Source organism: Hermetia illucens, chromosome 1, assembly GCF_905115235.1.
Source record: "Hermetia illucens chromosome 1, iHerIll2.2.curated.20191125, whole genome shotgun sequence".
NCBI classification, from domain to species: domain Eukaryota; kingdom Metazoa; phylum Arthropoda; class Insecta; order Diptera; family Stratiomyidae; genus Hermetia; species Hermetia illucens.
In genome coordinates, this window is record NC_051849.1 from 103,393,756 (window position 1) to 103,417,208 (window position 23,453).

The 23,453-nt window shown below is 38.9% G+C and overlaps 1 protein-coding gene across 2 annotated transcripts in view; it reads left to right on the forward strand.

The window, feature by feature from the left end:
* LOC119661560 (protein espinas) overlaps positions 1–21,657 on the forward strand; it is a 152,054-nt gene extending 130,397 nt beyond the window's left edge. Inside the window, exons 5-6 of one of the 2 annotated variants that reach the window (XM_038070951.1) lie at positions 5,423–5,626; positions 19,498–21,657. In XM_038070951.1, the coding sequence (XP_037926879.1) occupies positions 5,423–5,626; positions 19,498–20,703 (1,410 nt within the window). In that variant the 3' untranslated portion in view covers positions 20,704–21,657. The remainder of the gene's footprint in view (positions 1–5,422; positions 5,627–19,497) is intronic. The other variant, XM_038070952.1, reaches the window with a different exon arrangement.
* The last annotated feature ends 1,796 nt before the right edge of the window (positions 21,658–23,453 follow it).

The window sequence follows — 23,453 nt, forward strand, 5'->3', positions numbered from 1 at the left end:
GGTTTTCACTTGACGTGGTTTTGCTTATATTTAAAGTGGCAATCCGTATTCGCATCTTATCATGAGTAAACATTTAAATGTCAAGATTTGACGCTTCACTGAAGATTGCGCAATTGAAAAGTGTGGCCCAGTGTTCCTTATTTCTATAAAATTGCTTGCCCTCTCAGATAAAAAACCAACATTTTACGTTTTTGATTTTGTAAGTTCGATGCATTACAGAAATTTAGTTCCGTGCTAGGTTCCCAGTGATAGATTACAAGAGAAACCGCTTCAATCCCGAGCTACATACCGAAACGTTGTAAAATCCAATGCCCAAGACGAACGGTCACCATGGTAGAAAGCCGCAAAACCTAGAAAGGTTGGTTATATCACTCTCGCAATCTATCAACCAATTTATAAAGTGTATGCAAGCAATTGTGCAGGAAATAATTCACAACCCGCTGCAAATGTTTCGAGTTTTACTCAGTAAATGCAAAAGCCAACAGAAACTCGAATTGGAATGTTTTTTTAATAATAATAAAAAGGATATCATGCTCACCTCTGAAACACACCTAAAGAATAAGTACAACTTTGACGTCAAAAGAATTCACGTTATAGGAAGGTAAGGCTCATTACCTGAAAGCAATTTCCATTTGCATAACAGAGATGTGCGGCGAATTAACTTTATCATCAATTTACTGTCCTCACAAATTTAAAATTAGCACCAAAAAATTTAAAAATTTTTTTTTGAAGCCTAGTAGTAGGTTCACTGCTACGAGAGTACAACGCGAAATGATGATGACTAATCAGTTCGAAAAGAAAGAAGCTTTCGAATGTTCTGAACGGCATAAAGGATGATGATTGCATTACTTCTCATCATCATCACGGGCGGAACAACCGGTATCCGGTGTAGGCCTGCATTAATAAAGAACTCCAGACATCCCGGTTTTGCGCCGAGGTCCACCAATTCGATATCCCTAAAAGCTGTCTGGCGTCCTGAACTACGCCCTCGCTCCATCTTAGGCAGGGTCTGCCTCGTCTTCTTTTTCTACCATAGATATTACCCTTATAGACTTTCCGGGGTGGATCATTCTCATCCATACGGATTAAGTGACCTGCCCACCGTAACCTATTGAGCTGGATTTTATCCACACCGGACGGTCATAGATTTCGTCGTTATGTAGGCTAAGGGATCGTCCATCCTCATGTAGGAGGCCAGAAACTTTTCGGAGGATTCTTCTCTCGAACGCGGCCAAGAGTTCGCAATTCGTTTTGCTATTCCTCTCCGAGGAATACATGAGAACTGGCAAGATCATTGTGGAAAGCTTTTAGGAATCTAAAAAGGCCGAAACAACATTTACTACTACTCTTGCACCTAAAAAATGCTGATTCGTAGTGACCATGAAAAAAAAATGCTTCTTTCGTGGTCCATTTGGAAAATCAATTTACATCGAATTTAGTCAAAAACGAAGCTTCTCTTCCGAGGTTTTCATCCTCGTCTGCTAAAACAAACCTCCGCTTTAAAGTTAAAAATATCGCTCGTATTAGCAGTGAACTCAATCCTAACGTCTGTTATAATTACTGTTGCAAAACCAGGAAAAGATCCTACGCAAGTAGCATCACACCGTCCGATAAGCCTGTTTCCTATCAAAAGCATTTGAAAAACTACCAGCATCAAAGGTTCTGTCGTTGTTAACAATTCCCAAAACAATTCCCGTCCATTAATTTAACTTCCGAGAAAAACATGGGACAACCGAACAGATTCATCGTATCGTTTCGGCAATAAGCCGTGCTTTCAACGAAAGCAAATATTGCTCCACCGTCTTTCTCGACATTGCCCAAGCTTTCGATAGAGTATATAGCCCTTTATTGCATAAAACTTGAAACCTGGTACCTGCAAACGTGAAATCCTAAACCAAAGCTCGCTCGTTCCGATTGAAATACAGAAGCGATACATCCACACTCTGTTTTCATTTTTACAAAAAGTCACGCGTCCTTGCCGGTGCGTGGGTCACGGCGGATCCTGAAAAAAGATACTCAAATATGGGGATTCGCGTATACCTAACAAAATAAACACAAGCAAGCTAAACCTGAAAATAAAACAAGTCGGGAAGCTGACGCTTCAGGTATGAGAGGTTTTGTGTATTTCTTTTATAAAAACATCTGAATGGACATTTGTTTTATTATAATAGTACCTAGCACGTTATATATGCATATATCCACTTTCGCGTGATACTAACATTCAAATTCCTGAATTTGTATTATAACTTTGTTGGTGATAGCCCGCTAGCCCGGTTCCAAGAGACAACATATTTAAATCCTCGCAGTGCAATAGGCATCCGCTCTCAGATACAAAACACTTCCTCTGAGGACAACTTCACTGTCCGATAATCGCTGATAGAATGACCACCCGGTCCCCGGTTCCGCTTGTTTTTTCAACAAAAATGCACCCTCACTCGAACCTAATCAGACAAACCGTTAGGTTTACCTTCCGAAATATATGAACCAGTCCAGTTTAAATACAAGGCCGATGCTCGTGGTCAAGCAATGTTGAATTGTTATTATATAAAAATTGTCATTTCTATATAAATATATTATATATTTAGGGAGAGATAATAGGCGGTAGCTTTTGATAAATAAAATAAAGAAATGATTGGAAAAAGGACCCAAACTTCAACAACAGCATTGTTCTTGCTGACGAGCCATGGTGTTTTCAACATGACCCCGAACCAAAGCGCGCCGAATGAAAGTGAGCCAGATCCACAATAGGTGATAATAGTTGCTGACACCTTTATCAGGATAATGTGCCGGTTCAACGTTCGAGACTTATCACTGATATTTTGACCAATAATCACATTTTAGCCGTTAACCACTCACCGTATTCTCCTGATATGGCATTTTGTGACTTCCACCATCTCCGACGAATACATTTGGCATTGCCAGGAAAGCGCTATGCCAGTATTAAGACTACATAAAAACCATCAACCGCGATTCTGGAAGACATTCGTACAAAACAGCTTAAAAATTTACTCGGCATGCTAATTAATCGTGCAAAACTTGTATGGATGCGCAAGAAGACTATTCTGAATAGAAGAAGATTTTTGAAAAAAATTGTATTGTTCCTGGAAAAGTCTCGTTTATTTTGTAATTCATATGAAGAATATGTTGTTCTCTTTTCTTGACTTGTATCAAGTGTCCCAACCTTTCTTTACAAAAAAAAAAAAAATTAAAAAAAAACTACTTCGAGTTTCTGCTTGAGATTTTGAGGGATTATTCTATATTTTATGAAGTTAGTAATCAAACAAAAATTTCAAAAAAAACTGACTATAAAAATTTTCCTTAAAGCAGCGTCGAAGGGACTTCGGCTACCTTTGGTTTGTTGCGTATCTTTCACACTTACTGCATTCAGTATGGGTCACATGCAGATGGAAGCAAATCGTTCCCGCTTCATAACGTTCTGATCATGGTACAACCTTAATTTCTGGACGCATATTTATCAATAAGTTGCTCAACATCTCAAGTAAGATAAATTTGTAGAGGTTAAAATATTAAGTGAAAATTCGAATGTGCCTCTTATTTTGGCAATTATAGAAGAATATGTGAACCATCAGAAGCCAGTGCGGCAGGTTTCGTTGGCGGAAACTATTCGATCCAAAAATCTAAATCTATAAAACGGTTTATGCCTTGAGAGGTTTTATTCAGTAAACGCTCCATTTCATTTTCAATACGGCATATGTGATGCTTTTCGTAAAACCTTTTTAAAGTAACGTTTTAGATAAACCCAGCATCAAAAAATGCGGCTTGAATTCTATTCTTATCACCAATTCCACTTGACTGCTTAATACAAGGCCCTAAATACCAACGCAACGGTAACATTCTCAACCAGTCGATAATGGCAAAGCCTTGTACACTTCAGTACACACGAGCGATCAATTTTCCTATAAAAATAACATCCTGTACATCTTCCTTCCCATTTTCTTGTCTCTAAACTGGAATGACAAAAACCCTTCAAAGTAGCTCAAAGAAAAAAATATTAATCGATAAAGTTATCTTTTCACCGAAACAAGCAAAGAAATGTGTCTTTACTTTCGATTTTTTCCTAAATCTTTTAATGCGGGATCTTGAAGGAATGTCAAAGAGACGGCAAAAAGGTTTGTTAGGAAGAATTATCTCAGTACGTGAGCGATGCCTACGATGTAGGAGAGAGTCGAATAAAATGCTCCTTTTCCGGCTGACTTTAGGGCTATCTGTGAAATGTTTGCTATATGCCAGAAGATGCTGGATAAGAAATTCAAATCATCTTCTATATCAACTGCTTACAAATACATTGCTTGTATAGTTTTTCAAAATAATTCACTAAATTAAATTATAACTAATAGATTCCCATCTAAATCCACAGTCACCATTTACAATTTGGAGAAAATTATGTTAATTTTCAACTTCAATGTGTTATATGTGTACACAGTATATATTTCTTTGTGAAAAATGATAAAATGCACGCTCATCTTTATCTTTTGCTTTATAGCTTTTCTCGTCCATGCTTCCCTATGGTCTATATCATATCTTTCTTGATAAGGGTTTTCAGAAGTTCTCTCCATACCCAGGATGCTGCAATTAAAGAACCCAACCCTCAAAAAGAAAGTCAGGCAAGTGAAAGACAAGCATGGCGCCTTCCATTACGGACAAAAGGAAAAGGACCTGCACTTAATTGACTGGAAATTTACTAAATGGAGTCATTCATAACGAGATATAGCAACGACTCAATTAGCCTGGGAGTTAGATTTGGCCGGGGACTGAGCCTTATACAACAATCGGAAATGAACCATAGCTCGCCGCTCTCTTCTGGGCTTCATGTGACTCACCTCAATTTTTCCGACGTTTATTTTTCTGGGGTGCTAGACTGTGAATAATTTTTCTATATATTTTAAAAGCATGTACCGTATACGTACCTTTGTGCGAGAACATTTAGATTATTAAGCTAAAGTGCTCTCTAGAGATTCTTCAAGAAGCATAGTCGATCTGAAAGATATGACTACTGTTTAGGTAGAGGAAAGTATGCTTCCACTTGGAGACTGAAATAATGCAAAACATGGAATTGTGTGTTTGTGTACTTTCATATTTAATATCAACGACTCCGTTTCCCTTATTGTTTTGGTTATCTATAGTTTTTGTTACTTTTGCCTTGAGTGAATTCATTGGAAATGGGGCTTGGAATATATAGTACACCTTTCCATGACCAATAGTTTGCCTTCCTGAAATCTGTTCCGAATGTACCTATTTCAGCTTGCCGCAGTGTATTCCCTCCCTGTTGAGCTAGCATTCCTGGGGCTTTTATTTTAAATTTCTAGGCCAATGTCTTGGTCATTTATCATTAAACGGCCAGGAAAGTTATCTGTTTAAATAATAACAATATTTTTCTTTCGTGTTGTTGTCTTTTATGTAGTGCGAGGATCATCTGTCCTCGGGGGATATAGTCGTATTCGCTACGCGCTTGGGGTCGAACGTCTGTTGGCATCCTGGATGTTTCGTTTGTACAACGTGCAAGGAGCTTCTTGTCGACTTGATTTATTTCCATAAGGATTCGAGTTTGTATTGCGGTCGACATCATGCCGAGACCCAGAAACCAAGATGTTCTGCATGTGATGAGGTAAGAAATTAATGTATGCACGCTTTACACACATATGTTTGTTGTTTCTCGGCCATGTACGTGTTATGTTTTTCAAGGAGTTGGGACTTGATGCAGATAAATAATAGTGGGAATTGAAAGGTAAAAAATTTGCAAATTTCATATCTGGGAGCGTTGGATGTTTTCTTGAAGAAATAGCTGCAGAATAGAGCTCATTCTTGTATGCATTCTTGGTGCCTGGTATTGAAATTAGCTCACAGTTTTTCACATAAGAACAAACCTTTCTTGGCCAGAATTTTAATCCTTTTTATGTTCCTTTTTTTGCTTTTCTTTATACTTATGTATGTATATAGAAATATGTATATCCCAATTTTTACTGCATGACTAAAGGACTGCAGAATGTTCAAGTTGTCCAATGGTCTAGATACCTAATATTACAATTTTTACCATCCCATAAAAATTAAATGATTATCTGCAACCCGGTTTTCGAAGGAGGCTCAACCTTACAGCTGTTCTGTCTGTTGGAACCCATAGCTGTGTAGCTAGAAAGTTTTGACTAAAAATACGAGCGCAACTTTTGTCTTTTCTTTTAATTTTCACTGCAAACACACATAAGTCTTGAGCCTTTTAGCCTATACTATTTTTTGTAAATAACTTCTAAATCTATGATACTCATTGCCAAATTTTATATGATTCAACTCAGCTTAGGTCTCGAAAGTTGCATTATGAATTTGATATTCTTACTGGTTCGATGTCCTCTCTGGCACAAGGATGAGCCGACCTTCTTAGCATGTGTTATTTTTGATTAGGTGGCTCCTTGTAGATTTAGTACAAAACGGAAATCTTTCTTATATTATTAAAGTGATTTTAATTTTAAAGGATGTGATGTCACATATGAGTTGATGAGTGGTGGACTATACCATCCATTTGCTTCATTTGAGTTTCTTCCATTATTTATCTTGGACAGAGTCACCAACAGTATATCGCGTTCAAAGTGGTTGATCCTATTTGTGGGTGTACCCCAGCCCAGTGCTCTTTCCGCCCGTGGAACGTCGCGAGGGTGAACATCGGGGAAATTCGTTGAAGCTCTTGGAATAGGCAGAGTCACGCTGGAGTGCACTTTGGGAGTGGAAGTTTTGCAGCTGACGCTGTAGCCATTATAAGCTTTCTAGGTACCGGCGGATGATAGAAATCGCGGACCTACGGAAGGAGGGTCATAAGCCCAGCCATTTGGCACAATGCTTACATGCTAGCGAGGAGGTATACACCACAAAGGCAGAGTATTGATCAGCAATAAATAAAAGCAAAGCTCGTGGTTGGCACAACTTAGACAATAAGGTAAATGAGGAGGCTACTTGACTATAAACTTGTCACCTGCAAAATTGGGGTTTGCGAAAATCCTGTATACTAAATACCGACCAAATGGACCGCATTGTATGGGCATTAATCCCTAGCGTCCCGTGTAAGTTGATGTCAAAAGCGCAAAAGTCGCCACGGACTGCTCCCTTTTCGCCATGGTAAAGCTCCGAGAAGTATCTATCGCATGAAAAGTAAGAAGGCGCCACCTCGTGATGGTATCCATTACAAACTGGTGTTCCGCTAACGGCCAGGGGTGTTCAACGCCTGCCTGAAGGAGGGTATTTTTGCTTGTCACTGGAAGGTAGAAGAGGAGACCCTGAATTGCTGTATATACTTGGCATGGCCGGAAAGTGCTCGAAAAACTCATGAGGAGAAGAGCTGAAGCGATCCATGTTTCTTCTTTTTCTCCTCTTTTCCTTTCACAAGCGGCGTTGGCTCGTCGTGATTGGTTGCGCCATTTAGTCGGATGCAATCAATAAGCTCTAGCCTATCAAGCCACCGTTGTTGTGGCTGACCTTTTGCTTGTTTACCATCGATGTCGAGGATCAATCTTGGCGAGTGTCGCCCTCTATGGTTTTGAGTGTTGGCCGAATATAAAAAAACAATGAATGGCGATTCCAGGTAAGGGAGACAAAGATGTTGTGTGTGACATGCCTCGATTACATCCCAAATGAAGCCATGTCCCGTGTGCCAGTGCCCATAATAAGAAACAAGTCGGGAAACCGGAAGCTAGACGCTTCAGGTATGAAAGGTTTTGTGTATTTCTTTTATAAAGAGATTTGGGTGTGCATTAGTCCCATTAGCATGTAACACGTAAAATATGCATATAATAATAATAATAATCGTTGGCGCAACAATCCATATTGGATCAGGGCCTTGAAGTGTGTTAGAGCACTTCATTCAAGACCGTAACGGTACACTACAGTGAACTGTAGGAGGCAACGTGGTCAGCATTGCGCTCGCCCGAGATTATTACCCTGATTTGACTCAGGTACTCATTCACAGCTGAGTCGAAAATATGCATATATTATGTGAAAATAGCCACTTTCAAGTGATATTGACATTCATAGTCTCGAATTTGCAGAGAAGCGACAGCTTTGACTTAGTATTACTTTGTTAGTAATAGTGCGATTTTCACCAAATTTGGCGAGATCATGCTCTATGCTGTAGCCTATATTGTTGCAAAATTTTGTGATTCTAGGGTGAACTTAAGGGGGGTTTTCCTGTCAATTACTAAAAATTATAGTAATGTATTATTATTAATTTTATTTGAACAGGTATCGATATGGAGGGTATTTCGGAGCTTAGGCACCATATAGTGACAGCCCCCTGATTTCTTTCAGATTTTTCGGTTGAGTAGTTTCTGAGAATGGGTTCGTTAAAAAAATGACCACTTTCAACTCCCCGCACCCCCCACCTTTTCAACGAATGTCAAAACTAAGACTGGTTTCGAAAAGTACTAATCGAGACCTTTAATTTGATATCCCACATGACTATACTTAATGAAAAAAAAAATTTACACCCTCCTTTTGCATGTATGGGGACCCCCCCTTAAATTCGACGTAAAAGGATGTAACTCACTATATACGTGAGCGTTCTCAGTTCCCACCTTTCTACCAAATTTGGTGTCAATCGCTATAACCGTCTCCGAGAAAAATGCGTGTGACGGACAGACAGACAGACAGGCAGTAAACCGATTTTAATAAGGTTTTGTTTTACAAACAAAACCTTAAAAAGAGTTTGGGGTCAGAGTAGGGAAATCCACAGGGGATGCTCATAAGGAGTTCGTGAATGCGGTTCATCGAGCCGAGGCACAGCCGCCGATTTTGACTGATAGTACTCCTACTAACGCTTGTGTGCTTGGCAAATATGCTAGGCACATTAGAAAACTCAATATGATGGTTGGCGTAGTTCACTTCTTCATAAATACTATCATCTTGTAACTGCATCATAGTTTCTTGAAGTATAGTAATTTGTTCTAACCTCGTTCTTTCATTATCTATAGTTTACAAGTGTGGCAACAATTTAGAGATATTCATAAATATTTTACTAGCAAGGCTGTTGAAATCTTTTATTTTGTTTGCGCGTATGGATCTGCAAATGTGCTTTTTTGGCCTCAAAGTAGGTTGTTGTATTTTTCTTTCAGCAATTGGCCCAGTCTACAATTTTGCTAGCTTGGAGGTAAAACTCGCTTGAAGCAGTTAGGTAGTGAATATGTGGCATAGGATGCCGGCATCATCCAAAAATGTGACCATAAGTACTGTATCTTCGAAGCATTCCTGCTTCTATTGTTTGAGTACTTCTCAATACATCAATGCAATTGTCCACAAAGTAGTAAGTTATTCGTAGTAGTCAAACGTTAATTTGACGTTTAAATCTTAATGTCAAACTCTGTCAATCGTTTGTGAGATGTATTGGAATAAGATTAGTCTGTACTCTTTATTTTCCAAGGCAGTTTTAATTTTGCAGACGATTTTCCACGTTTATACGATCGTGCTGTGCTTGGCTTTAATCCACCCTTTTCTTTGATGAAACCATTCCTATTTAGGAATAGAACTATTTTTTCGAGTAAAGGTTTTTAAAAGAACTAACTGAGGATGTTTAATAATCTGATCTATCTATTGAAGGTAACCTTAGCATTGTCCATTCCTGCTTTTGGAATCATTTTAATTCCTCGGTGTTTTCCGTTTGAAGGATAATGGTCCAGTCAAAATATGGCATTAAATATAAGGTAAATGGGCACTGTCATCCTCATCACCAACGGTGCAACAGCCAGTATTCGGTCTAGGCGTGCTTTGATAAGGAACTCGAGACATCCCGGTTTTGTCAAGTTTCACCAATTCTATATCCTTAAAAGCCATCGCTTCATCTTAGGCAGGGTCTGCCACGTCTTCTCTCCTTACCATAGATATTGCCCTTATAGACTTTTCGGCTGAATCATCCTTACTCGTATGGTTTAAGTAACCCGTCCACCGCAAGCTTTTCAGCCGGATTTAATCTACAAGACGGTCGTGGTATCGCTCATAAATTTGGTCGTTATGTAGGCTACGGAATCGTGCATACATATGTGGTGCCAAAAATTCTTCGAAGGATTCTTCTCTCGGACGCGGCCAAGAATTCGTAATTGTTCTTCCTTAGAACCCAAGTCTTCGACGAAACATGAACATGGCAGGATCATTGTTTTTTGCAATAAGGGCTTTGACCCTATGAAAAGACGTTTCATTCCGAAGAGTTTTTGTAAGCGGAACTAGGCTTTGTTTGCAGCAAACAACCCGATCACTTCTTCCAGGGCCGGGTTAAGGAAAACCCAATGCAGCATCAACCTAGTCAGTTTTATCAGTTTCGTTAGGATACCGAATTTTCTGGCTGTGTGCAGTTTTACCCTGGCTATGCTATCATAGGCGGCCTTGAAGTCGATGACAGCATTGTTGCAACTGATGGCCATATTCTAACAGTTTTTCCATCGCTTATTGCAGAGGGAAAATCTCATATGTTGCTGATTTACCAGGAATGAAGCTTCTTTGGTATTTGCCAATGATGTTCTGGGTATGTTAGGCTATCCGGTCTAGCATAATAGCGGTGAATATATTATAGATTGTATTAGGCAACGTCATACCTCTATAACTGCTGCACTGTGGGATATCTCCCTTTTTACATATGCTACAGATAGCGCCTCATTGTCAATTGCCAGGCATTGATTCGCCTTTCCGCAGCTTGAGTATGAGTTAACGGACTGCTTGGTATAGTTAGTCGCCTCCATATTTAACAAGTTGGGCAGTCATTCCATAGGCTCCTGGCGACTTATGTTTTTTACGTCGATGAATTGCACGGACTGCTTGTTCCATATTGGTGGTGGCAGCATTTGTCCGTAGTCTTCAGTTGGTGAGATCTCCAACTCACTGATATCTTGGTAGTTGATCAGTTCATCAAAGAACTCAATCCATCGCTCCATTCTGCCTATTCTGTTGGAAATCAGATTTGCCTCTTTGTCTCAGCAAGATGAGCACCGGGGTGTATCAGGTTTCATGCTGCTGACTTATTGCTAAAACTTCAGCGCTTGGTGCGGTTGATACCTGTACTTCTTTACAGAGATTGTTGCGATTCCTCCCTGTACTTCTCGAGTTCACAGACCTGATGGTTGACCCGGCTCCCTTTATTTCTGTCTGTGAAGTCGCTTCTCGACTCGACGGGGTTCATGATAGGTCCTTGCGCGTGCATGCGTTTTTTGAGAGTGTCGCACTGCCCAGTATGCCGCATTTTTTCGTTCCGTTGCTAGCGTACCTTTATCATTGGACCAGTTGTTCCAGCTTTTTTTGCGAACGGGGCCAAGTATGTTTGTGGACGTATAAAAGATAACGTTCTTCAGGTGGCTGTGAAGATCATTTGTCGATATTTCGTCCCCATGAGCTCTCTTAACTGCGGTTATTGCGGCATCTATTTCCGCTTATAGCTGCTATGGAGGGCTCTGTTATAGATGGTTCCAGGATTCACTTTGATGATTTGCCTTGACTTTAGGAAAGTTGAAAAGGGGTGTAATACTTTTGATTTTGGGCTTGATAACTGACGAAGATACGAAATGAAAGATTTCGATTTGTAGTGATCCAAAATTGTAAAATTTAAATGTAACAAATTCTGGCATGCCGATCTATTCATTTCAAATCTTTGTGAAAAGCAAGACAATTATAGAGTTAAAATAACATAAACATTTATTGTCGCAACTGATGATCGAACTCGAACCACAAAGTCGTTGTTAATCAATTGCCTCGATAACTCAAATCTTCACTCAATAGAATTTAAAAGTAATTTGCAAGCCTTGTCATTTTTAACAAAATACTGTAAGATAATGGAAAATACCTTTCTTGTCAAGTAACGTACTATATATCAACAAGTTGGGAAGCAGGAAGTTGGGCGCTTCAGGTGTGAAAGGTTTTGTGTATTTCTCCTAAAAAACCATTTGAGTGTGGATTTGTCCAATTAGCACCTAGCGCGTAATATATGCATATATTATGTGCGAATATCTATTTTCCACTTTCCATTTGCACAGAAACGACAGCTTTGACCTATTATAATTTTGTTAGTGATAGTGCGATATCTACCAAAGTTGATAGGATCATGCTCTATGTTATAGCCTAAATTGCTACATTTGCAGCCAATTGCAAAACATTATACTATTATTAACTTTATTTGAACAGACATCTGTATGGAAAGTGTTTGCCTAGGCACCATACAGTGACAACATTGTGATTTTTTCAGATTTTTATGTTGGGTATGATCACTTTCAACCCCCCGTACTACCCACCTTTCCAACAAATGTCAATTCTAAGACTGGCTTACTAACCGAAACCTTTCAGTTGATACCCCTACATTTGGTGAAAAACAACTTACACACTGGACCCCTTTAAATTTGGCGTAGAAGGATGTAACTCACTGTATGCATCAGCGTTTATAGTTTCCACCTTTCCACCATCGCTATATCGGTTTTCGAGAAAAATGCGTGTGACAGACAAACAGACAGACAGTAAACCGATTTTAATAAGGTTTCGTTTTTCACAAAAACTCAAAAAGCCGAGATAAAATTTGGTAATATACCATTCTTAATTTTATTTCTTCAACAGATCTCAAAATCAAAACTTGCTTTTGTCAAATTTTAGAACCCCCTTCTGTAAGTATATCGAATCCTTCCTAAGCTCAACGGTAAATGATTTCATTGAGTGTATCCTTTCAACAAAACCTTAATATTCCTAAGGGTAAGGGAGGTACGATACCATAAGTTTGTATGAAATAGCATTTTGTCATTCCGTCGAGTTTATATTTGTATATAATTATCCAAAAGCAGATTTCTTTTTCTATATCGAATTATTTTGTGTAGAATTTTCATCCAAAAACAGAGATATAAATTTCACCAGTAGTTATTATGTACTTTTCGCACCTAATGTCGTATGTTTGCGCAGATCATTAGTAAATATCTATTAGTTACTAGTAGTACCCGATCATTGTTTTGTACAGTAAGAGCTTTGACCCTATGGTAAGACGTTTCGAGCGGAACAGTTTTTGTAAGCTGAAATAGGCTCTGTTGGCTGACAGCAACCGTGCGCGGATTTCATCATCGTAGCTGTTATCGGTGCGGTTTATGTTGTTGGTTGGTTGGTTTTCGGTGCTGACGTTGCCACAATATATTTTGTCGTGCCTTCATTGATATGCAGCCCAAATTCACGCTACGCCCGCTCGATCTGGATGAAGGTCAGCATAGGCCAGTAGTTAAGTGGACTTAGAGAGGATCGTACCCCTGCATTTATCTCAGCATCGCGGATCACTTTCTCCTGGGCCAGGTTAAAGAGGACGCATGATAGGGTATCTCCTTGTCGTAGACCGTTGTTGATGTAGAATGGTCTTAAGAGTGATCTGCTGCTTTTATGTGACCTCTCATATTAGTCAGGGTCAACCTGGCCAGTCTTACCAATTTCCTCGGGATATCGATTTCTTTCACGACCGGTATCCGGTCTAGACCTGCCTTAATAAGGAACTCCAGATATCCCGGGTTTGCGCCGAGGTCCACCAATTCGATATCCTCAAAAGTTGTCTAGCGTCCTAGCCTACGCCATTGCTCCATCTTAGGCAGGGTCTGCCTCGTCTACCTTTTCTACCATAGATATTGCCCTTATAGACTTTCCGGGCTAGATCATCCTCATCCATACGGATTAAGTGACCTGTCCACCGTAATGTATTGAGCCGGATTTTACCCACAACCTGACGGTATCGCTCATAGCTTCATCTAGTAGCAACCTCAAACAAAGTAGATGGGACCAAAGTATTTGTCATGGAAAAATACATATTTCATAGTGATCGGGTTCAATTCCTTCCAGCCATTTATATTTGTTCGAAAGGACGCATTGGTGTTAGGATGTTTCCGCAATTTTTTAATATATCGCATAAAGATTATATTTATATATTGTTCAGGAGCGGGTTTATGTTTAAATGACGTTACAGTATTTTGTGATTAGTCTGTCATGGTAGAGAAAAAAAAACAACCAAAAAATCTTCAAGAAGAGAGGAGATCGAAATTCATAGTCTCCACGAAGAAATATTGCTCGAAAGTTGAATATTAATTGTGAATAGCCTTATTAGCTACAAAAGCGATACTCACGGTTGATAACAAGAGGCTGTCTAAGGCCTGTGTCACACGCCATGAAAGTTTGAAGTCCCTGAAGCAAGCATTGCTTCGAGAATGAGATAAAATAATCATAGAAGAACAGAATTTCGTAAAGCGTTTGACGTACAAACGTAGCCACTCTTACACCGACGCAATATATAATAACTTATGATAATAGTATTTTTATTGGGAAATATTGTATACACTTATTTTTTGTAACCCTGTATTGTGCATAAGCCAGAGCATTTTCCCTTTTAGCTTTCTATGCAGATGCATGTCTAAATATTTTACTACTTTCACAATGGGACCCTTGTGATTGTTTATCACGATCGATGTACAACCCTTTCTTAAGGGGAAAAATCACTTGTTCATTTTGGTTTCATTAATTTTTAGTTTCGATTTATCAACCTATCCCAAAATCTTTGTTTTTAACAAAAACCTTAGTAAAACCAAACTTAGTTTTCCCAGAAACGATTGCACCTATTGACATAAAATTTGGTGGAAAGGTAGGAACTGTGAACTCTGATGCACACAGTGAGAATAGCATAGTCTTATTTTGAATTAGATGCGGCGGGGGTCCCTATACATTAAACAACTTTTCATCGAATACTAGCTGACCCGACAGACTTCGTACTGCCTCAATCGATAAATAAAAGACCTCAACTTTTGTATAAAATAATTTTAAAACAAACAAAACGAATCCGTATTTAATAAAAAAGCATATTGTGAAGCATTCCGTCTGCGGATTCGATCAATTTCATTATGTCGTGATTGCTGTTGTTGTGTTTGATGTGCACGAACTCGTTGCATTCTAAACCTAACTACTTCATTGTCACTGACTAAATAAAGCAATTCTGACATAGCAATACGGCTATTTTCTTGATCTGTCTCTCTCTGGTCATCAGTGCGGTTAGCATATGAGGTAGCTCTTCGCACATTTGATTCACTGCGACGACCTAAGTCAGATCGTCTTCCGGCATAATAAATTGTAAATAATCAAAGTGAGAAAATTTTTCGCTTACTTAGCATTAAAGTGTCACAATCACAAAATATCAAAAAAATAAGTCGGGAAACCGGAAGCTAGACGCTTCAGGTATGAAAGATGTGTTTCTTTTATAAAGGAATTTGGGTGTGCATTTGTCCCATTAGCATGTAGCACGTTCACATATTATGTGAAAATATCCACTTTCAAGTGATATTGACATTCATAGTCTTAAATTTGCAGAGGAGCGACAGTTTTGACCTAGTATAACTTTGTTAGTAATAGTGCAATTTTGGCAGGATTATGGTCTATGCTGTAGTCTATATTGCTGCAAAATTTTGTGATTCTAGGGTGAACGTAAGGGGGTTTTCCTGCCAATTACTAAAAATTATAGTAATGTACTATTATTAACTTTATTTGAACAGGTATCGATATGGAGGGTATTTCGGAGCCTAGGCATATATAGTGGCAGCCCCCTGATTTTTTCCAAATTTTTTGGTTGGGTAGTTTCTGAGAATGGGTTCATTAAAAAAAAGGGCACTTTCAACCCCCCGCACTCCCCACCTTTTCAACAAATGTCAAAACTGAAAACGGCTTCGAAAAGTACTAACCGAGACCTTTCAATTGATATCCCACATGACTATATTTGATGAAAAAAAATGTACACCCCCCTTTTGCATGTATTGGGACCCCCCTTCAATTCGACGTAAAAGGATGTAACTCACTATATGCGTGAGCGTTCATAGTTCCCACCTTTCTACCAAATTTGATGCCAATCGCTACAACCGTCTCCGAGAAAAATGCGTGTGACGGACAGACAGACATACAGACAGACACACAGACAGGCAGACAGTAAACCGATTTTAATAAGGTTTTGTGTTTACACAAAAACTTAGAAAGAGCACATTACCTGGAATGTCACTATCACAAAGGATCGCCAAAGTAAAAAAGTTCTCGCGCACTCATAGATATCGTAACGCAATATCATAACACTTCTTCCCGTGTTCTAAAGTGCAACAGGATGGATTGACATATTAGTTGGTTGTCAAATCTAATGTCAAATATTATAGCTGCGTTCAGAAATGTAATTTGTAACAAAACTTAATATCTTGTCTAGGTCTAGGTAGTCTAGTTTGGTCTTGAAATATTTATGGAAATTAATAGAAGGTTTAAACGGTGAGAAGCAAAAATACTAAAAACAGAAATTCTATTTTCCAATCCAACAAGTTCTGAGGTGTGAAACATTTGATATCTTTTGTCTTTTTAGATATGAAAGATTGTCACTTGGTTGTCAAATATTTCTAGTTGCGTTGAAAAACTTGTCCGTTTCATAGCTGTAATATGAGGTCCGATGAACACAGTGAGTGATTGAACTTTATTGAATAACAATTGAATAACAATAAAGTTCAAATTGACTCTAAATTTTATTTAGAAAAAAACGTTTATATGGGAAGAAGAAAAGTGCTGTTTTTAGGGTTTTACCGGCAATTATTCGAATTTTTCTCACCTTTTAAACCTTCCCTAGACCTCCACGAACATTTCAAAACCAAGATAACATAAATCCGTTCAGCCGTTCTCGAGTTTTAGCGAGACAAACGAACAGCAATTGATTTTTATATGTAAGATAGTCATGTGGAGTATCAAATGAAAGATTTCTGAAGCAAGTTCTAGTATTGATATCAATTGTAGTAGAGTGGAATGCTGTGGTTAAAAACTGATTACTTATTGCAAGGTTCCATTCTTTGAAACTTGGAGGATGTGATTGTTGTTCATGAAGACGGTATTTACGTCTCAAAATACTTCCCATCCCCATTATTGCTTAAATAAAGAGAATATATCAATTTATTTTGCAAATTTACTGTATCCTCCTGCTATACTAAATTCAGCCTAAAACCATAAAATTTTGCAATAATGTCATGTGTAATCACACTGGAAGGTTTGGTGTAAATCGCACTATTACGAACTACATTCTAAGAGTTTAAAGATGCCTATTAAGAATAAAAGTGAATGTCCACATATTCGACAAATATGCACTCACATAGAAAGTTTAGAAATCTTTCCATAGCGGACCCGCCGAGCTTCTGGTTTCCAAATTGTTATTTTTGTTTAGGATAGCAGTGTTGTTCGCAAACGACGGCAAGGTCTTAATTTAATCATCAATTTGTAAACCAGATATAGATTAGCTAGTCAATGAGACCGAGCACTCTGCTTTGTACTCGTTGACTCGTAGAGCCATTGTATATAACTTTAAAGCCATGTTCGCGTAGATAGTTGAAGGAGATGTCGCGCTTCTGAATCCAAATTGATGAGTATGTATAATTCTGTTTCTTCTGGCACTGGAAGTAATTTGAAAGAAAATTTTCAAAAAGTTTAGAGTGAACTGGGAGGGCTCTGCTATAGGCTCATGTAGGTCATAGCAGTCCAACTTTGTTCGATCTTCGCCTGGTTTGGGAATAAGGAATAAATTTTGCCCTATTACAGCTCATTGGATAGCATCCACTACCAAGTATAATGGTGAATATGTTTAAGATTGCCATTCAGCTTTATCGGAGGACTAATTTTAATAGCTTTCCAATCCGAAGAAAAGTTTCGTGTTTAGTTCTTTGTGTGTGGATTTTAACGTTTTCATTCGCTTAGTAAGCGTTAGGCTAGAATGTCTGCAGAGCAAACGCTTCAACTGAAACTCCAATCCATGCTTGTCTTTGATGGTCACTCTCTGGCATTTTTGATATTTCTAGTAACCTTCCAGATTTCATGAAAATCGGAAGTACCTTCAATTATGCCTCATTCGATCCGATTTGTTACATGCCAAATTGATCCTCTGTTAAATAGTTGGATTCTCCACATCCTGGAGTGGAGTTAGATTCACATATTGATCTGACGGAAGTCTTAGAGGCTTCAAACATAATGCATCGTCTGGTGGTCAAGACTGAACTGAGCAAGCTCCTCGCGCAGATCCAAAGGTTCAGTTGCTTAAATATTATTTAAACACTATGTCAACCGCACACTCTTACATCATTGGTAATAAGGAGGCTAACAGTCACACTCACTAAGCGTCTAAATTCGTAATGGTGGGACCAGGACCAGCATTTGGCATCTCGCCATTTTCTGTCAAGTCTGCTCTGGAGGGTAAAATTGCAAGGATCCCCCCAGCAGAATAGAGAGATTTAAATTTCTGTGGGTAGACGAGAAACGTTGTGAAAGAACCTTGGGCCTGTAGAGCGGCATTTTTGTTGTCTTTTAAGAAGTGAGACATGAAAATCCTGGTAGGGCTTTAAAAGGAAACACTGCTCCTTAAACTTCCTCATAGAAAAAATTGGTGTGGTGGTTCCGGTTATGTATAAGCCATGTGAAGAGGAGGAAGTGACAGCCCTGCACTTCTTATGTCCCTGCCCGCCCTTGTCAGACCTCAGTCGAAAATACCTGGGTAAGGTTTTCTTCAAAAAAGAATCTGCGCACTCTCTGTCTCTGGAAGGTGTGCTCATATTCGCAAAAGCCTGCGTATGCCGCAGGTCCGAGGCTACTAAATAGGCTATCTTGAAGGATAGCATATTGGGTTTAAGAAAGGTTTGAGTGCGTGCAGCTTTACGGTTTTTTACCAGTGCAGAGGCAAATCGTTAGACGCTGCGTCACCTCTGCTCTGGGAGCAGCGTGGTCGAAGCGGCTCGCAGATGTTAAATACTCCTAGTATTTTTGGGAGCAACGCAAATCTTTTTTTTAGGAGTTATAAGTGTTAAAAGCGGAATAATACAGATGAAAGACAATAAAGAGAGAGTTTTCCAAATCTAAATTTACAATGAATTGAGACGATGATGGACAGTGAAAAGAAATCTTAAACAGCAATTCCAACAATAATTATGCTACAAGTCAAGGAAATTAGACCGGTCCTTTATATTTATTCATGTTTTTAAGTTTGTTTCTACATTATTTTTATGGTTAGTATTCAATTCAAAAGCGATTGAGGTTTGATGTCCTCAATTATTCTATGCACCAAGAGAAGCCATATGGTCAACATATTTTGGTTTGGTTATACGTACGAGTATATATTGTATTGTTATTTGAAAGTATGATTGGTGGTGTTGCGTTCAAGGATCGAACATTTTGTATTATAAACACACAGCGATACCCAAAAGCATTATGATACATTTATTTTAAGTTCAACATACGTGTTATAAGAAAATAGACATTTCAAAATGCCACCCGTTTTCTAAGGTTCGCTATTTCAAGATGAATTCTTTTCATTTTATTGGTTCTCTATAAAACTAAACTAAAATTCTAAAATCAGCTTTCCCAACACAAAGTTTTTGTTTTCTGTTTTTGAGAGTATAAGTCGTTACTGTGTGGCCGCAGTTTTTTGTTTATTTACCATTTTATATAATTTCTTTACTTTTATCTTTACAGATTATTTTTTCCGATGAGTGCACAGAAGCAGAAGGGCAAACCTGGCATATGTCACACTTCCAGTGTTTCGAATGCAGCAAGCAGTTGGGTGGTCAACGATACATAATGCGGGACGGTAAACCGTTCTGCTTAACTTGCTTTGACACCATGTTCGCTGAGTATTGTGATCATTGCGGCGAGGTAATTGGCGTCGATCAAGGACAAATGAGTCACGATGGCCAACATTGGCATGCAACAGATAAATGCTTTTCCTGTTGTACTTGCAATCGATCACTGCTCGGAAGACCATTCCTTCCTCGACGAGGGACAATCTACTGCTCCATAGCATGTAGTAAAGGAGAACCGCCGACGCCGTCAGATAGTTCAGGTCCAGGTCGACCCCCGTATGGGAATCCAACAGTTATTAATGCGTCTAAAAGTCCAAAGCCAAGTAAGAAACCAACAAATCTTCCTGTATCGGAAAGTACAGTTAGTTTAGTGAATGAAAAAGGTCTTGGTAGGCTTCCGAAAGAAGGAAGCTTAGAGAAGAATCTTGATGATCATTTGCCAAAAATGTCACGGGACCAACGAAGGGAACCAATCGATCTTACAGAGTTAACTATAAGCTTAGAAAACCTCACAGCGAGTGAAAAGACATTACATTCCAGCGTAGAACAAAATTTAGCATCCTCACTACCTGAACTTCACACGGGAGATAAAACTGATAACGCGTCAACTGGAAAAGAAAATGCAACGCCGAACAGTTTGCAGTCCCCCAACGTTTCTGATATAACTGCAAGTACCCAGGAGATGTCAAGTGGAAAAAAGGAAAAGAAATTTCCTAGTGGACGTTTCCAAAATGTGCACGATACAATGGCAAGATCGAAAAGCTATACAGATAACTCTAGCGCTCGCCGCCGTCGAAAACGTCGAAATCAAATCCGATTTCAGTCAGAAATGCAAATCAATGCGAATCCAATTCCTGGCACATCCTACTCGTCTCCAGCTCGGAGTGCACAGGGAAACGACTCAGATGCGTCCAGTGTTTGCTCTACCTGTTCTTCCAGTTCCTCAAGCCCCGATGAATACATTTATAAGTTGCCTGCACGGAAACATTATGGTGGAGTCCGAGTTACTTATGTCCCAAATGATGCGATAGCTTATCAAAAAAGGAAAAACCAGGAGAAGAAATTGGAGACTGACAACAAGAACTGCATAATTTCATGACGACAGTTCAACGAATGTTCTTGTTGTTGCTGTCGGGGATGCTTCAAACGTTTGCTGAAATTATTGAAAATTTCGAAGGGTGAAGAGACGGAAAGTTGCCCTGTATAACTCCGAAATTTGCGTAAACTATTTGACAACCTTAGAAGAGGGAAGGAAAGGGAAGGGATCATGTAGAAGCAGTTGCCATCCGATTTAGGCCCCCAAATCTCTGGATAACGTTCCTAAGTAAATTAAGCCATGTAAATTTAAACGAACTGTCTGGCAGGAATATATATTTAAAAAATGCAATAAAAGTTAAATATAAAAAAAAGTAAATTATGGATAGGATATGTGAGATTTCCAACAGCTTTCATACGGTCCTTCCCTTTGATAAGCGTGTGGTTGTCTCGTAAATGCCGTCTCATGATACTAAATACGAGAAAAAGAATGCCAAATAGCTGTAATATATCAATCTTAACTGAACAAATCGAGATATACTATCATTGTTAAAACGAACGGTAAAACAGAAGCTTTATTTGCAATATATCATTTTTGTGAACACGATTTATTTAGCCTTAGCGAGTAAATTAGGTTGTAAGATTGGAACGGTTGTTACTATATCGAGACACCTCAAAGGACTTATGCATATGAACGTATATCATTTTCATTAAGCGCGGAACCATGCCGTCGACCATATCTTCCGCGCAGTAAATTCAAAATCTTAGCTTTCGAATAGCGTTTTTTCGAATTTCTTCGAAATTTTATATGAGTAGTTTTCATCGATCAACGTACAAATCGGGTTAGATATTGCATTTTAAAATTTTAGGAGTAAATAACCATTTTTCTTTAGAAACTTTAATGTCTCCTTCGAAGGATGTAAAAGAAATGTAAAAATATCGTAAATTTCATAAAATTTATTCTGTTGCAAATTTGCAATTTATATCATTTTGCAAAAATAAATGTTTATATATAGAATCAAAACAAAAGCCTTTGCTTTTTCATACAAATTGAGTCGATATTAATAGGCCTTGAAGCGTTTAAATCGCTTCATTTTGAAGCCATAGTGGTACACTAAGCCGGAACGGCAGTATTATCTTGATTTGACTCAGGAACCATACACAGGTAAGTCGACTAATATCTGGCGTCTAGCCTATTATACAAATTTCCTGTCACCGGTGGTATTTAAACCGCCACTTTCCATTCCAATAGCTTAGTGTTCTAACCACTAAGCCATCGGGAGACTTGGCTTAGGACAGGCTAAATTAGTGAGTTACCAAATTAAATGACTTCTTCAACGTGTTTTTTATTGTCTAACAATAATAAGAAGATGCGAATTCCTCGATGCTAGGTTACCACAAATTGAAATAATTGAAGCAATTTTTGAACTAGTCCTTTAGATACTGAACTTCCTCCCTCCCTAGACACATTCAGTCAGTGAAATTAGAAGCTAAGATTATGAAACCACCAGAATATCTGAAAGATAAAACATGTCAGGAGCTTGCTTAACAAAACTCTGGTGCCGTATTTCATACATATTGACAAATGAAAGGGGTGAGGGTGGGTGAAGCCAAGTGGATTGCACAACGTGGACCCGAAAAGCTCCCAGCTGACGACAGAGGAGAAGACGAATCTACTTGTGAATAAGAAGATAGACGTGGCTACAGCACCAGTTGTGGTAATGTCCGAAAGAATCAGACGCAAGGAAGCGGAATCTTCTGTGAAAGGTGAGAACGAACTTGTAAAGCACGCAGATAATATATTTATTCGCGGATTATTACAAAAAAGAAAGAACACCTCAACTTTTGTTGGAATTTAAGATTTTTTGGTTAAATGTACATAATAGCTCTAGTGAAACTTAAGAAAAACTAAATTCTTACCTGTCATTTGCTCTTTCTTTGCCGCCGTTGATAACGCTGATGGTTCAGCAATAACTTCTGACCCTGTTAATTTATTACTATTGGGAAAGAGCGAATGACCGTTAATTGCATTCTTTACAATTCCGCTGTGCTACTGCACCATTCATTTTAAACGGGTTGCCAGGCAATCGACCGCTATGGGTTGCAGTGTCATATGTTACTGGCGCGAAGTGTAAGACCAAATTATATATGGTAACGGTTCGTTGTGCTCTGCAATTGGGCCTAACTCCACGCTTTCCGCGGAGAAGAGGACCAGTGTGCTGGAAGACGATTAAGTTAGCAAGAGGAACAGGAATACTAACACGAAAGCTAAAGTTAAGAAGCGAATATATGCGCAAGCTGCAGCCTAGTTTCAGGGGGGTACTTAAGTTCATTATTATGAATACCGAACTGTGCAGTACAGGACATGCATACGAAGGAATACCCGGCCCCCGAAGGGAGGTAGGGGAGATTATTCGTATGCTTGGCGAACAAAATCTAGGCATTGATCTCGAGCACCGGATATCCACAAACGTGGAGGGTTTCAGCTTGTCATTTAAACTGGACCAACAGACTTTGAAAGTAGTCGCATTGACGACAGATCCTACTTATTAGGACTTTCTCCTACACTTTTAATAGTACAAGCGAAAGAAATTGAAGCTAGAGACCGTCCTAAATGAAACCGAGTCAATGCCAGTTCATGGACTCAAATCTGTATGAACCAGACACCAGGAACAAGAGAAGGGGCGAAACAGACGCTTCTTAGATGGGGACATATGTCCTGTTGCACACTCCAAAACGACCACGATAAATCGATTATGAGGGGATCGTGTCTTTGACGGTAGAAAGCGAGGGTTTCTAACTGAGTTTTTTGCT